Raw genomic sequence first — 16,898 nt, 5'->3', positions numbered from 1 at the left:
ATCGGTTATCAGTATCAATGCTATATTTATATTCAAAAAATATCGAGAGAAGCTGATGATTGCAATAGCCATTGATGGGAATAACCAAAATTTTCCACTTGCCTTTGCTATAGTAGACAAGGAGTCTACTAATACATGGGACTGGTTCTTGGCTTATCTTAGATATTGTATTACATCACATCATGGTATATGTCTTATTTCAGATCTGCATACAGGTATATTGTCGGCTTTGCAGAATGAACATCTTGACTAGCACCCTCCAGATGCACATTATGTTTATTGTTTGCGCCACATAGCGAGTAACTTCAATACTCGGTTTCGGGACTCCAGACTCAGAGATTTGGTGAAAATAACTGGAATACAAACATAACTTAGGAAGTTCAATAAATGTATGATGAAGATTGAAAAGGTAAATTCGAAAGCTATTCAATGGTTGAATGAAATTCTTGTGGAGAAATGGTCTCGTGCATATGATGGTGATTAAAGATTTGAAATGATAACTATGAACTTATCTGAATGTTTTAATAGTGTATTAAAAAATGTATGCTTTCTGCTAGTAACTTCATTAGTGCAACTGACATTTTTTCGACTTATATCATATTTTGATGGTCGACGTGCCTAGACAGATGAAGCATTAACTAGAGATGAAAGATTTGTTCCATTTGCTACAACTTGTGTGATTGCCAACCAATCAAAAGCAACATCTCATAATATCACAAAGTTTGATAGAGCAAGTGGAGTATTTCAAATCCAAATAGCATTCTGTGGGCTGTATAATAATAAAGACAATAATACTCAGATGATGGTAGATTTTAATAGAATAATACATTTAAGTTGTTATGTATTACAAATAAAAAATAATTTTTTGATCTAATAAACTAATATGCTTGCAGATAGTATGGTTTCTGAGCATACATATATGTGTCAGAAATGGCAGTGTTATCATTTACTGTATTTTCATGTGATGGCTGCTTGTGCACATGTGTCAATTAATTTTTGATGATATATTGATCGGTGTTACACACTAGAGGAGTATTATCGTAGTTACAACCATCAATTTCAACCCATCCCACATGCAGATTATTGGGCGCAACAAACAAGTGACATCACCATTATACCACAAAAAGAATGATTGCGATAAAAGGGAAGGCCACGATCCTCTAGACTGAGGAATGAAATTGATTGGATAGAAGTTGGGAACAGAACTAGGTGCCAAAATTATGGTGAAGTTGGACATAGCAGATGGACATATCCAATAACCAAAGAAGGAATATTTTTATTCCGACTTGTATTATTATCAAAAAAAACTTTGTATTATTATCAATTGTAATGTGGTACTACTTTTGTTCTGACTTATTTCAAATATGTGTTTCTTTGATGGAGAATCAAATATGTGTTTATTTGATTCAGTAATAAATTTTTTTTTTTACAAATATCTTCTATAGTATTGTGCACATGGAGCCAGGGCCGGTAGATCAGATGGTGTTATATGCTCAAGCGTCTCATCGATCTTCCACCATTTGGGATGGACAGATATGTATTTATATAAGATATGTTTAAAGACTCAGAGATTTGAGTTAACTTCTTTTCATGTTTACAGGAGCATTTCTTTCTTTGATGTCGACGGTGAGAGCTAGCCTTTACTCGCTTGACCCCACTAGATATACGAATAGTTCTACTTTTACAGCAGGCAGGTTTTTACGGGCTTAGCCACGTGGGATTCATCTCGCTAGATTGACATTTGATCACCGCATTCGTAGAGCGGTGGCATCTAGAAACTCATACATTTCATCTGCCATTTGGTGAGTGCACTATCACTCGGGAGGATATCAACATTCAATTGGGTTTACTAGTTGACGGTCTTCCAGTGATAGGTAGCACACGTCAAGACTGGCATCAAGTATGCTTTGATTTGCTAGGTGTTATCTCACCTGCTAATAAACTCAAGGGTTGCCAATTGAATCTTGCATGGTTGGGACAGCAGTTTTTCGAGCAACCATTAGATGCAGACCTAATAGCCATACAACGTTATGCTAGGACATATATTCTGTAGCTGATGGGGGGTGTTTATATGCAGATAAATCAAATAATATGATGCATATAATATTTTTGCCACTACTTGCCGATTTTGATGCTGCAGGACACTATAGCTGGGGTAGTGTGGGCTTAGCATGATTGTATAGAGAGCTTTGTAGGACAAGTAGGATAGATGCACATGATATTGCAGGACTTTTGATTTTACTTCAGGTGTGGGCCTGGGATAGGTTTCCATCTATAGCTCCTTGTCGGTTACTTCAGCCTCCTATAGATCCTATTATAGATTTGGTAGGTGGAGATGCATTACCAGCTGGTCCTCTAGTCATGAGGTATGTAATTGTATGTGCCATTATAATTTTCAAACTTATATATTTCTGTATTTGAATTACATTTGTATGTACCATTATAATTTCATTATGTAGGTGGAGAGATGCTTTTGAGGTGACGAAGGTTTCTATCCATATTTTACCGAGTTATCAGCATCATCTTGATCGTCTCGAATTTGAGCAGGTATAAATATAACTAATTTACATATTTGGATAATCTCTTGGATAAACATAACTGATTTACTTATATTTAACCCTGTGGATGAAAAGATTATATGGCAGCCATATACTCCTCTGGTCCAAGTAGGTCTACTAGATTATTGTTTTAGTAGACAGCATATATGGTGGTGTCGGGTGATACTTCTATGCTTTTTTATCATCTAGTGGTACTATCCGGATAGAGTGATGCGCCAGTTCGAATTATGACAGACTATTTCGGAGATTTGTGATACGAATTCCAGACTTCATCATATCGACCTTCGGGGGCGCGCCGATTATGACTGGGAAAGAATTCATCAGCAGTGGGTTGCACTCTGGTAGAGTTGGCAGGATTATATTGTAGACGGTCTAGCGGCCGATGATATGATGGACTATTATAATGACTATATAGAGTGGTATCATCGCATTACGCATCGATTCATTTGTCGTGGTGGAGCGATGATTGACTATCTAGTAATGTTTCATATTTTATTTTTATTTTTTTATGATTGACACGGATTTATTTGCCTACTGTTCATCTTTTGTTTGTGTTAGAGTGACAGTTTGGTGAGAATTCATTGTTTGGCTCGTCCAGACTCGTTAGCCACATTCGGGTAGTTCATCTAGGATATTTGTACTTCAGGCCTCCACGCCGTCCGACAGCATGTTTGTATCTCCACCGATATCCACGATCATGGCCATGGCACTGCAAAGCCCACTCCTTCACCTTTCATGCATCCCTCATCATCAGGAGCACCTGCATTGCATGAAGGAGGTACCAGACGATATTGTTCATCATTGTTTCTGATCTCGGATCTTCCATCATTCAGTTCACATATGCCCTCGCCCGTGTATATGCATGACGATATGATCCAGTTTCAGTCCAATCCAATCGGGCACCCATCTGTGCAAATCTCTCATCCAGCCGAGAATCCATATGTGCAAATCTCTCGCTAACAGATATCTCCAATGCATCTATGCGAGTAGATAATGCATGCTGATCGAATGACTGCTAATCGGACTATGTAGCATGTGTATGCTGCTCTCTATCGATAGGCTGACCATCTCCTTCACCGCCATGTTCTTCTTCATCTACTATAAACGTACGCATCCATACCCTATTATGAAATGTATACCCCATACGTCTTAGAGATGTATGATTATTATATCACTACGTTTAACCTTGACAACTTCATCATCAACCATGATGTGGACATCAAATGCCTCGAATATAGTAGTCAGAACAGCTCCATATGGCAAGATGGTTTTTGAACTTTGAAAACATTCATTTATATAAAACATCATTAAATAGGGCACATTAACTCTATCACCTGAAAGAACCATTCTGAGAAGATAAACATCTAAATGTGATACGTGTTCTTTATGACCTCCTCTGGGCAAAAAATTAAACGTAAAAATATGATGGATTAATCTAATTTCAAGTGGTAATAGATTTACATCAGGTTTAATGGTCGCACTTATATTGTCGTCAAAAATAGTTCTAACACATGAAGCATAGTCTAATACTAGATGATTCCAAACAGTACTACTATTGAAAAATTTATCACCATCTGATGGAATATCCAAAATTTGACAGAAAACTTCACAGTCAAATTCGATCAATTGTCCTTTAACATACGATGAAATGGAACAAGACTTACTATTAAAACTAAAATTACTATAAAAATAGTGAACCAGAGTAGAATACGTTGGCTTGTTAAGCATAATCATAGATAGCCAATCCATCCTTTCAAATAAAAATTTAATACGAAAATCACTAAAACTATTTAAATCGACTATTTTACCTCCTACAATTTTTTTTTCAGAAAAGTTTGATTGAAATTTTTCACTACACTCACTATTTAGAAAAAAAGACTCTTCATACCTACGAGATGGTTGCTTTTCTTTCTCTACTCGAGCCCTCTTTCCTTTCAACAAAATTCTACTTTTTTTTGAAGCCATAATCGATTTTAAGAAGGAGGATCATATCAAAATTTATGGACTAAATGCAAGCAAGAAAATTTCTAAAAATCTTAATAAGGAGTAAGGAGGGTGGGTGGAGATTTAAAGAGAATAAAATCGTGGGTTCAACCCACGAATTGATTCAGCGACAGGAAATTTCAAATGAATTCGTGGGTTGAACTCACGAATGCAAGAATTCGTGGGTTCAACCTACGAATTCGTCCAACGGTAGGCCAAATTTCAAATGAATTCATGGGTTGAGCCTACGAATTCAGGAATTTGTGGGTTCAATCCATGAATTTTGTTCAAATTTCAACAAAAAAATTTTGTTGAGGGGATTTCGTGGGTTTGAGGCACGAATTCATTTGGTTAATTCGTAGCTTTAACCCACGAATTCAAATTTCAAAATTCGTGCATCCCAGTCAAGTGGATCAAAAAATTCATGGATTCAACCCATAAATTATCTACGTGGACACTGAATTTGTGGGTTGAACCCATAAATTTATCCTACGTATTTCAACGATGATAATTTGATAAATAATTTTTGAACTATAATATTTTTAAAATATTTTATTAAAAATATATTATTAAAAAAAAAAATTCAAGATATCGATCTTCTCCCGCTACTCTCAGCCCTTCGGACAACTTCATCGGACGCGAGACGATCTGCTCCCGCGCGGAGTCGTAGTGTCGCACGAAATGTCGGACCATACTTTTCTCGGACCGACGTGGCTCGCTTGGTGCTACTAGCTTCGCAACTAGAGTCTCGAGTTTCGGCTCCAAAGGCCCAACAGCACCTCGGATAACTACGCGTTCCGGTCCACGGAGTACGACGAACGATTGATAACGCTGGAAACGAGGCGAACGGACTACTCCACGCGTTTCCCTTTAAAAAATCCCCTTTACACTACGAGGCCCCATTGCCGTACCAAACGACAGCTTACACCTCCAGTTCACGCGGCACAAAACTATTCCGCCGGTGAACAGTATGGATGCGATTCAGGATAACATCTTTGTGATCCGAAGAACCAATCCCTTTGCGCTACGTGGGAGGATGAGCAGTTTGTGCTTTGTTTGGGCCTCACTATATTTACTTTCCGAACGATTTAAGCATGGCCTTGTGGCTCCAGTGGCCTCCTGATTTCTGATGCACGGTTCTGGAGCTCTGTCCCCTCTACCTCACCTTATCTCCCGACAAAACAGAATATTTTTAACATATTTTGTTTTACTCTCCTAGAAGCCCTCCCTCCCTCGCTCCGGCGGCAATGTAGAGCGTAGCCATGGAAGAAGTCTTCCAGTTTTGCTCCTATAGCGGCCTCCGCCCTCCTTCCAATCCCAAGTTTCTCCCCTCTCAAATTCCCAAAATCCCCACCACTTCCTACGATTCCCCTCCCCGCCCCCGCCTCCCCTTCCCCGCCCACGGCCTCCGCCTCTCCCCTAAAACCCCCATTCCCCTTCCCGAAAAGCCCCCGAAGCCCCCAACTCTTCCCGTTCTGCCCCCCCAACCCTTCTCTCCCTTCCACGAGAAGCTCCTCTTCCTCGACTCCCTCGGCATCGACCTCTTCGCGGCCGCGGCCGCCCATCCCCCCGTCGCCGCCGTCCCCCTCGCCGACTTCCGCGCCACCGTCGACCTCCTCCGCTCCATCGGTCTCACCGCCGGCGAGCTCCGTCGTGTCTGCGGCATGTGCCCGGAGGTCCTCGCCGCCGGCCCTAAAGCCCTTACTTCCGTCCTCACCTTTCTCCTCCGTGAGGTCGGCGTCCAGGGCCGCGACCTCCACCGCGTCATTCACCACCGGCCGCGGCTTCTCGTCTCTGACATCGCCGGCCGGCTCCGCCCCACCCTCTACTTCCTCCAGATGCTTGGCATCACCGCCATCTCGAGGCATACCTCGCTGCTCTCCTGTAGCGTAGAAGAGAAGCTTCTCCCCCGGCTAGACTTCCTCCAGACGGTTGGGTTCTCGGCCCGGGACTCGAGGGTGATGGTGCGAAGGTTTCCTCAGCTCTTCTGCTACAGTATAAAGGAGAATCTCCAACCCAAGATTGAATTTTTAGTAACGGAAATGGGGAGGGATCTGAGGGAGATGAAGGAATTCCCTCCCTACTTCTCATTCAGCTTGGAGAACAGGATAAAGCCGAGGCATCGGGTGTGCAAGGAGAAAGGTGTGTTCTTGTCGCTTCCTGCATTGTTGAGGTCGAGTGATGAGCAATTTGATGCTCGGCTGGAGGTATGTGTTGGTTCTTCCCCACCATTGAGAAGCTCACCACTGTGGCATGAGAGTTTGGATGAAAATTCTTAGCTTGTTTTGGTGAAAAAAGAAAATTTGTTGGAGTCCCATTCCTTTGGGTTTTGATTACCAAAAATCACAATGGGATTTCTCCACTGTGTATACAGTTTCCCTTTGTACATTGAGAAATGTGCATTGCCTAATTATATTACAATAAAATATGCCAATTTCAGATGAACTTTTCTTTGATTTTTGATAAGATCAGGACATGCTGTTGTTTTTGATTCAACCTGTCACTTATGTTGAAATGTATACTGGTGGTTGGTTAACTAGTTTCTAAAGCTAAGCATGCTTCATAACAATGCATGAACTCATATATTTATATGTTTAAATTCAAGATCTTGAGTTTGATGTTTGTCTTCAAGGTTGTGGTGATGAACCATTACACTCTAAAGTTGCTTCCTCCAATTTGAAATAAGATGCTGTTGTAGAATTCCTGATTTCAAGCTTACATGGATTGATAGAGCATGAGAATTACAGAAAATGAACAATTTGGAAACCGCCCCAGTTGCAAAATCAGGAATATTGCTTCATGCCGAAATCAAAAGCATACTTGTTATGAGATTGTTTACCCTATTACTAAGTTTTCTACCACAAACTGGAAAGAGAGCACCTGTCGTAACATTTCTTTTCCTCTTAACAAAAAAAGAAGAAGATTGGACATCATGATGACTCCATATTATTGGATCTTGGATACTTGTATGATATAAACAATTTTCTTGGAGCAGTATGGTGGAATAATATGAACATTTTAGAATAGGCTGTCAACCTGACATCTCCACCTATTCCATATAGGTTTAAGATTGTCAGTCACAGTGTTTTGCAAAAGGAGGGAGATCTAAATTTACAAAAGGATCTTTGTGAAGTTATCTTCATGATGGAGAGATAATTCATACATTAACTAGTTGCTATGGGCGTAGACCAGGATTTTCCTTACATTTTCTCCTTTCAACATTCTATGGATGGACTGACTCCTAATATTCAGAATGTATGCTTTGTTTGTTATCTGCCGATGTTGTGACATTGGTTAAGGAGACTAAGATGGAGCTGAAGAGTCCTGCAATAGGAGTACAAATTAATGAAATGCAATCACTTTTGAAAAGCCCAATTTGGTGGTACTGATGAAATAGAGGAGGTTTCAGTCAACAAGAAACATTGATGGTTATGTTGTACCTGTTGATATTTCACCATTGAAATACTTTTGGGCTTCCAGATGATGAGATATGACTTTGATATGGAGTGGGCTGATGAATTGATGATGCATTTGTAGGGTTGTATAACTTTGCATGCTAACAAGTTTGTACTCGAATTCTTTATAATTGCTTTTAAATTAATGAGTGAGAGACACTAAGTGGCCCCTTCATTACAATATCGTATAATGGAAGTTGGGACATCAAATAGTATGAATGAAAAAAAATGAAGAAACGGAGAAAAGGGTTAAATTGCCTGAAGATAGTACCACTGGTCTTTGTAGAGTAGATATAGAAGAAAAGTTTGTGAGTTGACTCAATCATCATTAATGGAAGTTAATGATGACCTCAGTAAGGATGGAGATCATATTGTAGGTCTAAGGTCTGTGAAGTGAAGGGGAACTAAAGAAATCTCCAATGCCAGTGAAGAAGGAACATTTTGTTATGATGGATAATCAATTAAAATCAGAAAGAATATCCCAACAGGATCCTCATTCCATAGATGTGTCTTCAAATAGGTGGGATAAGGTTTGTAATTTTGAGCTGCATCTTGATGCTGAACTATATTTTCCCTTCAATTTTTTGATGTATATCTTCCTATGAAAATCTGATTGAGATTGCTGGTCTTCATATGACATAAGTTTGAAATTTTGATTTTCATGACCTATTAACTTATGATTTCTGTTCAATTTTTCTTTGTGAAACTAGAGTAGAGATGTATATCCTATGGTTCTTCTCTATATAAGTGCATGCTATTGTCCAGAAAAATTATAATTTGCTATATGTTATGTTATTGACAATGTAGAGTCAGTTTTCACCCAGATTTGTGGACAAGATCAGGGTCTTAACTGTAAATCATAGAGGAGGTTAGATTGGATAAAATCATAGATAGTAAGTCCTTCAAAAATTTTAAAAATCATACTAAAAAGTACATTACCTAGTTATGGTCCCAGCAATCTAGGATCTTGGGAGTGGCAGACTGGGGGCATACCTAGCCTTTAGCTTTTTTTTTTTTCTCCGCACAAAGTGAGTGCCTCAGGACTTGAACGCATGCTAGTGCACTTGTCAGCCCAAGCCTTTTATTACTATATCAAGCAATTACCCCTTAAAAGTAATACACCATATAATAAGCTTATATATGGATGTCTAATGAAACATACACCATGTCCTGTTATTCAAGATTTCTATATACCAAGTATTAATTCAGTTATCGAGAGGAAAAAGACAGAACCACTCATTTCCTCCATAAACTATTGCCAAATAGATTATAGAAAATAGAACATAGATTTTCCCAAACTATAATTAAAATGATTGTAGGATCCATATTATGGATCTAAATCTTATGATCCTAATTGATCCCAATCCAAGGATGAGATCTGGAAGGTTTATAACCATTTAAATCCAGATTGTAAAATGATTGCCACATGTCAAAAATCTGTGAACCATGTCTTTTGGTGATCGAGTGATATAGTTGTGCCAGCAAACTCTGCTGTTGTAAATGAGGGAAAGTTATTTGAGGTGCTGATTAGTTCAAAAGGTAATGATGGTAAGTCTGAGGTTCAGAGAACTTTTTTTTGCATATTTTAAATTTGATAAATTAGGGTAGACTTATGTACTTTTCTATGTACGACAAGCAGTGCAATCAGAAACCTTGTCCTACCCTTATTAGGCAGGTTGCCTACCTTTGAATAGTTGTCGTTTGCCATTGCTCATTGGACCTTCAGTGGCTATGGCTAAATTCAGTCATATACGCGCAGCACTTGCTAGGAAATTTGTTACAGTACAGATAGGCAGGCCATATAATTTGTTTGATTGATAGAAAAGGTCTAAGTCACCTTGCCTACGTGTGCAACAACTGCTATAAGTTACTAGGGGATTCTTTACCAGGGGTACCAACTGGACAATCCCATAACAAAGTTTTTCTGTACCAACTCTTTGTTCTATTTTGATGACTTAAATTCTGTTTGAATGATTCACAGTTTGGGGTTCAGAAGATAGCACAAAATTAACCATGATAAATTTCATTCTGATGTCGTCCTGTGTTGGAAAATGGCACATCTGAGCTTAGCATGATACTGCTGACAGAAATTTTGGTGATCTCAACAATTCAACTGCTATTAGCTGATGACTGTGGGCATGAGGTTTTTTATTTTATTTTATTTTTTTTGATACGGTAGGCATGAGGTTGCTCAAACAACTTTGACATCTGCTAGGGCATAAATCATCTGATGCCGTCATAACAATGCTCAATTATCCATGAATCCAGTATCTAAACATTGGTATTCTTTGCCTATTTTTGTTGGACGATTTCTTGAGTATATGCTTTTCTGATTATTAACCATAAATTACATATATAAGCAGACCTCTCTCGGGTAACTAGCTTTAGTAGGGGTTTGATGGGAGACTGCAAGGAGGCTCACAGCACAGATGCGGCGACATAAACCAGTCCCCTTTTTAAGTAGTTTAAACATATCTCTCCATGTTAATATGTACCATGTGGCAAGTGATGCAATAATTACATGTTCTTCCCCCTCTACAGACTTGAAAAATCATGAAAATTAAGTATGTTGGCACATGTTCACTGGTTAACCCCTCCAGGATTGTTCAAGGGAAGTTTTAATAGATTTGTGCATTTTCTGGAGTTACTGTTTGAGAGGGAGATAGGAGGATCTTTATTGCAGGTATAATTTCTTCTAGCTGAATTGAGGCGTGGACGAATCCTCCTAGCTGAACTCGGGATCTGGAGCGGTATGAGGCATGTTACTAATCAACCAGTCCCTTGGAGGGCATAGTTGAAGGTAATTCTAGCATTGTTGTCTTTTCATGGTTGGAAGACAAAAGGATTCATGTAACATTTCACTCTTCATTCTCCCAATCCTAGAAATTAAGCAGAAAATTAGTTGGTACTCCTCTATCAATCACAAGGTTGTTTGAAATCTACATTTTTCCAGGTATGCTTCACCTATGAAGTTGTTATGGATGCTTCATGCTACTTGCTTTAGCTTCTATACTTGAGGTTAACCCATTCCAGGAGCAGAGGGGAAAAAATTTAACTAGACATATAAGAGGACATGAAAATGGATTTATTGGATGATACAATTTGAATAGATTTTGAAAAAAAGCATATTGTTTGCCAGCTCTTTTACATAAATCATTTAGTCATTCAGAAAACTTGCGCGAAAAAATACTCAACCAGTGCAGAGCTCTTCCGGTACTCCTCTAGGACAAGTCCAGAAGGAATAACATAAAAGCGAAAACTGGTAAAGTATTTTTTCTTTTCTTTGTTTCTTGGCTAGAAGACCATGTAATTTGAGTTTGTTGTCTATATCCTCAAATGCTTTGTAATGTCTTGCGTACCTTCCTGGTGCAATTTTCACATTGAGTACTTGGGCACACAAGACTAGGGGGAAGGCTAGTGGAGGCGTTCTCTTCATCACATTACCTTATTTTTGAAGGGGAGAAAAGTTTCTTTCTCCTCTCATCATCTCTTATCCTCTTTATTCTCTTCTTCCATATAGAGAAAAAAATAAGAAAGAAAAGAAAATTTTATATCCTTGCACAGGTGTGGATGGACTAGTTTTCTTCTGTATTTTCCCTCATCCATCTGGTACTGCTTGCTTTGATTCCTAATAGAGACATTGCTGAAGGTTGTGGAAATCTAGCCATAATCAAGAACTAAATAAACAAGATTACTCCCTCCACTTTTAAATTCCCATATCCTATTATCTTTCTACCTGTTAATGGAACTGTATGGGATCTTGACATCTTGTGAAGTCTTCAACATGTTCTCTTTCTGAATGGAAGAACCAAGAAACCTGGATATATTCTTTCGGCTTCTATATTTAATAATTGCAACCATAATTGAAAGGATATGGATTTCTTATATTCGTCTCCTGGTCATCACTGATCTGAGTATCTATAATTTTCAATACTTTCAAACTCCATAACCTCAAAGCTACAAGATTGTATATTCTAGTATCAATTGAAGCTCTCTCTCCAACATGAAGTGTAATATTGCAATTGAAGGTGGGACGTGAATATGGCCAGAGATTTGAAAGAAATTTGTGGGACATTAAATTCGCTCGGCCTGGTTTTGAACTTTTTAGATTCCATCATAGGTTTTATTTCTCCAGAGATAATTTCTATTGCCAGAAAATTATGTAAAAAAGGTTAATTATTTTAACTAAGTACTCAATATTCTTCATATACTGCATGTCAAAAATAGGCAATTGAAATTATAGTTATCTTTTTTTGTTCAAAGCAGCCCTTGCTAAATAGTTAATGAACTTAAGTATATCACGTAAGATTGATATAATTTTGCCTAAGGATTTCTATCATTTTTTTCTAGATGTAATGGAAATGACTTTTGAAAAATAAAAGATAAGAATGATAGCTTTAAATATATTTTCTGTTTGAATTTATAATATGTTTTTTTTTATTTTTTAAAAATAAGAAATAAAAGCAATACTAAATAGACTATTTTGATAAGCACAGATTGCATCTAGGGAAAAACCTTGAGGTATCAGTTTCATACTTTTTTCTTTTATTGCCAATAGCAAAATCGTGCGTCTCATTATGTCCTGATCAATAAGTCATTATTTTTGTAATTAACGATTCAATATTGGTGCGTATATTCTTTTTTTATGGGAACATCACTTGGTACTAATTAGTTGATGCAATACTTGAAACCCTTAGTCTTTGTTACCGTGCCTAGAGGTGCAAATGGGTTGGATCGGATTAGATCATGAGTGACCCTAATCTGATTCGATTTTTTTATTAGATCCAAACCCAACTCAATAGAAGTCGGTCGGATCGGATCGGATCTACAATCAAAAATTTTATCTGATTGGATCATTCAGATCGGATCGGATTCATGTATAATCTGGTCCCAACTTAAAAAATTCAGTTTCAGTTTGGGCCCAAATTCAAATCAAGTCCGATTTATATAATAGGCCAATATATGAGAAGTTATGATAAAAGAAAATAAACATTATTTCATTTTTACTATTAATTTATAGGATAAAAAGTAAATAACCCCCTGTATTTTTTGATGACTTGTAGATACCTCCCTATATTTCCAATTTCAGCAATGTCAACCTTGCATTTTATAAAATTTTGTAATTTGATTTTCCGATGAGAAAAATTGGATTCCTATTTGCTGCTAGTCCTGTGTGGCAAGGAATTAACTATTTGGATCTTATTTGTCAATTTGACGGCCAGTTGTAAGCTGATGTGGACCATTTAGTTAGACAGACCCCCCCGCACGTGACGTATACCTTTCTCTTCCCCTTCAGTTGAACCATCCCTCATTTTCCCTCCGAATATTGCTCTGTCGCTTTCAAAGGTCGCTTTATCTCTTATTCCTCTGGAAATAGTCAGTGTTTTTCCTTTGAGATTTTCATCGTGAGTTGTTTCGAACGGTCGACAACAGAGACTCCTCCATTAGTAAGTTATTTTCGTTTGTTTTGTTATTTTCTCAAAGCTAGGGTTTGAAATTTTGATTTTGTAGTTTTTTATGTCTGCGTGCTTCCATTTTTTATGCATATTGTGACTCTTTTACATGCCTTTAAATAAGATTTAACCTGGTTTTTTAACATGGATATTGTACATGTCCATGTTAGTGGGGGGATATGCTCACCGTGGACTCAAGGAATCTTCGTTCACCCCAAAAAGTACTAAAGAGTTAGTGCATTGCCTATTGTTTATCCTATTCTTTATTGCTGTGGTTAGGTATGATTACAATCAATCCACAGTGATTCTAGGAATCTTCTTTCACCTCAGGAAGCACTAAAGAATAATAAAATCCTCATATATAAAATGGGTAGGTTATTAAACAATAGGTTGGGCAAAGTGTGGGACAAAAATGGAGATATAGCGCACAACTGGGAGCATACGAAAAAGACAGAGCATGGGACAGAGAGGGAGAGATAGTGAGAGATAGCGCACAGCTGAGAGCATACGAAGAAGATAGAGTGTGGGACTGAGAGGGAGAGATAGTGCTTAGCTCACAGGCCATATAAAATACCCTTCATTGGTTTTGGTGGAAAAAATGGCACCAAAAGGGTGTTAAGTCCACATCATCCCCTTCTAAAATGTTCACATAAGCTTCTATCGGCTAATTCCTTACCACATAGGATGGTCGGCGAGCAGGAACCCAATTCTCTAACCGGAAGATGACATTGCAAAATTCTATAAAATGCAGGGTTGATATTGTTGAAATTGAAAATGTAGGGGGGTATATGCAATTGTTCATAAAATATAGAGGGTTATTTATTTTTTATCTTAATTTATAAGTAATCCATAATTTTTAACTACTAGAGCTGAATCATTATTTAAGAAAACTTTAGCATAAAATTCTACAAATATATGGATGTCATCAAACGTTATAATAACTTTGATACATCGCTATCAAAAACTAACTAAAATACAAAAACCAACTTGAAGATCATATTCAGTTCTCTGCAATATCTCTATTTTTTTTTGACAAATGAAATATTTTTTTTCACTTTTGGTACAGTATTTGTTTCATAATCCAAATAAACAAATTATAACAAATAAATAGATTGATGGCCTTCACCTTGATAACATGTATAAGATAAACATAATATATACTATCAGTTGGTAGAGACCAACAATCTAAGCATAAATATAATTTCTTAAAATTTAACAGTTAAATTGAGTAAAACTATATAACAAATAATAATGCTACAAGAGCATTTAGAATTCTAATCCCATTCTATTTGCTCTATGATTTATACGTTAGATCTAATACTGAATTCGGATTGGATCGCATCGGATCTGAATTTAGTAAACCCAGACCCTACCAAAAAATTGAACGGATCTAATTTTAGAACCTGATCCGACTTGATGGATCCTTTAAAATGAATTGGATTAGGTCTAAGTGAGTCGGGCCGGATCGGGTCACGGGTCAACCCGGCCCATTTACAACCTTAAACGTGCCCCACAATTCCTTCAAGTTCTGCACAATCATTGCTAAGTTACCTAAATACCAATCATGACACTCCTACAGTCTTCATTTCTGTTGTAATCTCCCGCTTAAAATTTTCTAGATGCTAAAGTACCGTGTAAATATTGCAACTTGTATTTTAGATTAACCTACATAGGAACTTAATTTGACTTGCACGTGCAATGCACACGCTTATAGCTAACTAGTCAAGGGTAAGGGTGCTTTTACCTGCACATTTCATGACGAGTAATTGTTTGATAACAGAAAATATAATTGCCAACTCAAGTTCTGCACACATTGACTTAATTATGCAGCAGAAAATATATAATATCAGCAACATTGTTTAGAATGTTCAAAATGCTGTAGCTAAGGATTTGTTAGATGTGCTATTGGATTCAACTCCGAGATCCATGCGCAACAACCATAGGCATTAGCTCAAAAAAAAAATTTATCCTTTCTGCTAACTAAAGTGTCAATCTTTGGCTGGAGAAGTTGACAGAAGAGAACGTGATCCTATGTACGTAGGATAGGATGCTGTCCAAAGGAAAAAATGTTAGCATCCAAGGAACAAAACAAGGTCGGTATGCCTTGTGGTTTCATTTGTACAAAACAACTGCGACTAGGCACCTACTTTGCCCCACTTGTCCCTTCCCTCCATGTTGCTCGGTGTAACTTTTTCATGCAATGCTTTAGCATTTTGTATTAGCAAAAGAAGCATTCTGTTGTGAACATTTTTCTCATCCATAGGCCATCCCATTATAATATATGAGTTATTATTTTTTGTTATATTGGAATTTGAATTAGAGCAGGGCATTTATTAAATGGGGATTGACAATTGCCTCCATTTATCACTAATGACATAATTATATTATCTATTAATTAAAGTTAAATTTACTATTTTAATCATCATATATCTTTCGAAACTTGTTCTCTAGAATTTTTTAGAACTTCTGCATCTCAACTACTAACCCTTTGTGTATTTAAGTATGCAAATGGACTGATAACCCCAAATTCACTCTCCTAAACTCCATCAAAAACATTGTATTCAGGTCAACAAAATGTATGCAATTTACTGGATTGGGACACTAGGCTTGGCTTTTTTATAAACAAAACAATAAAAGAGTTAGGACACCCTAACCCAGATGAAGCAAATACACCAAGAGAGAGAGAGAGAGAGAGAGAGAGAGAGAGAGAGAGGGGGGGATTCGGATCCCATATGGTTTGTGTTTTGCACCATAAAGGGTTGTACAGCCCTACAAAGCTACCATGTTATCAATCTCATAGATGGACAGTTGTCATTTATCTCAAGGATAGAGTGAATAGCATTGGGTTGCCTAACATGACATATCACGAGGATGCACAACAGTCATCTATCTTGGAGATGAGATGGTGTGGCAGTTATTTCCGACTGTACAATCCTTTGTAGTGCAAAATATACACTATAGAGGATTTGGATTTGATAGAGAAGAGAAAAGAAAACAATGGGAACTAAGAAGCCAAAGAAGAGCAGAAAGGAAAGCAGGAAGGTGGAACTTATATTTATTCTACAATAGAGATTGTGGCTTTTAGTTTAGCAAAATGGAAAGATTATTTTTAGAGTTTTACATTGGTAAAATTTTGGATAAATTATGCTTTTGATCCTTCAAGTTTAGTTGAGTTTTTAAAAAGTCCCCTGAGCTTTAAAAAGCTCAAATTTGGTCCTTCCTTTTTTAAAATCATTTTAATATAGTCTCTCTTTTGGATTCCATCCACTTTCTCTTATTGGAAGTCCTGGCTAGTAATAATCCATGCATATGCAACCGATTACGTGGCTCAAACCGCTTAAGTGATAATGCAATCGGTTGGTGATGACATGGTATATAAATAATGAGGTGATATACAAATGGCAAATAGAATTAGGCTTAGATTGGATTTGGGTCTAATATATTTATAC

The 16,898-nt window shown here is 37.5% G+C and overlaps 1 protein-coding gene across 1 annotated transcript; it reads left to right on the top strand.

Moving 5' to 3' along the window:
• The first annotated feature begins 5,668 nt into the window (after positions 1-5,668).
• On the top strand, positions 5,669-6,986 carry LOC105049043 (protein SEEDLING LETHAL 1, chloroplastic). The gene has a single exon (XM_010928579.4). The coding sequence runs from the start codon at positions 5,804-5,806 to the stop codon at positions 6,818-6,820; it is 1,017 nt and encodes a 338-aa protein (XP_010926881.1). The 5' UTR covers positions 5,669-5,803; the 3' UTR covers positions 6,821-6,986.
• Positions 6,987-16,898: the final 9,912 nt, after the last annotated feature.

This window comes from Elaeis guineensis, chromosome 7, assembly GCF_000442705.2.
Source record: "Elaeis guineensis isolate ETL-2024a chromosome 7, EG11, whole genome shotgun sequence".
NCBI classification, from domain to species: domain Eukaryota; kingdom Viridiplantae; phylum Streptophyta; class Magnoliopsida; order Arecales; family Arecaceae; genus Elaeis; species Elaeis guineensis.
The sequence above is the reverse complement of the archived record's forward strand: the minus strand, read 5'-3'. Positions and strand labels throughout refer to the sequence as shown.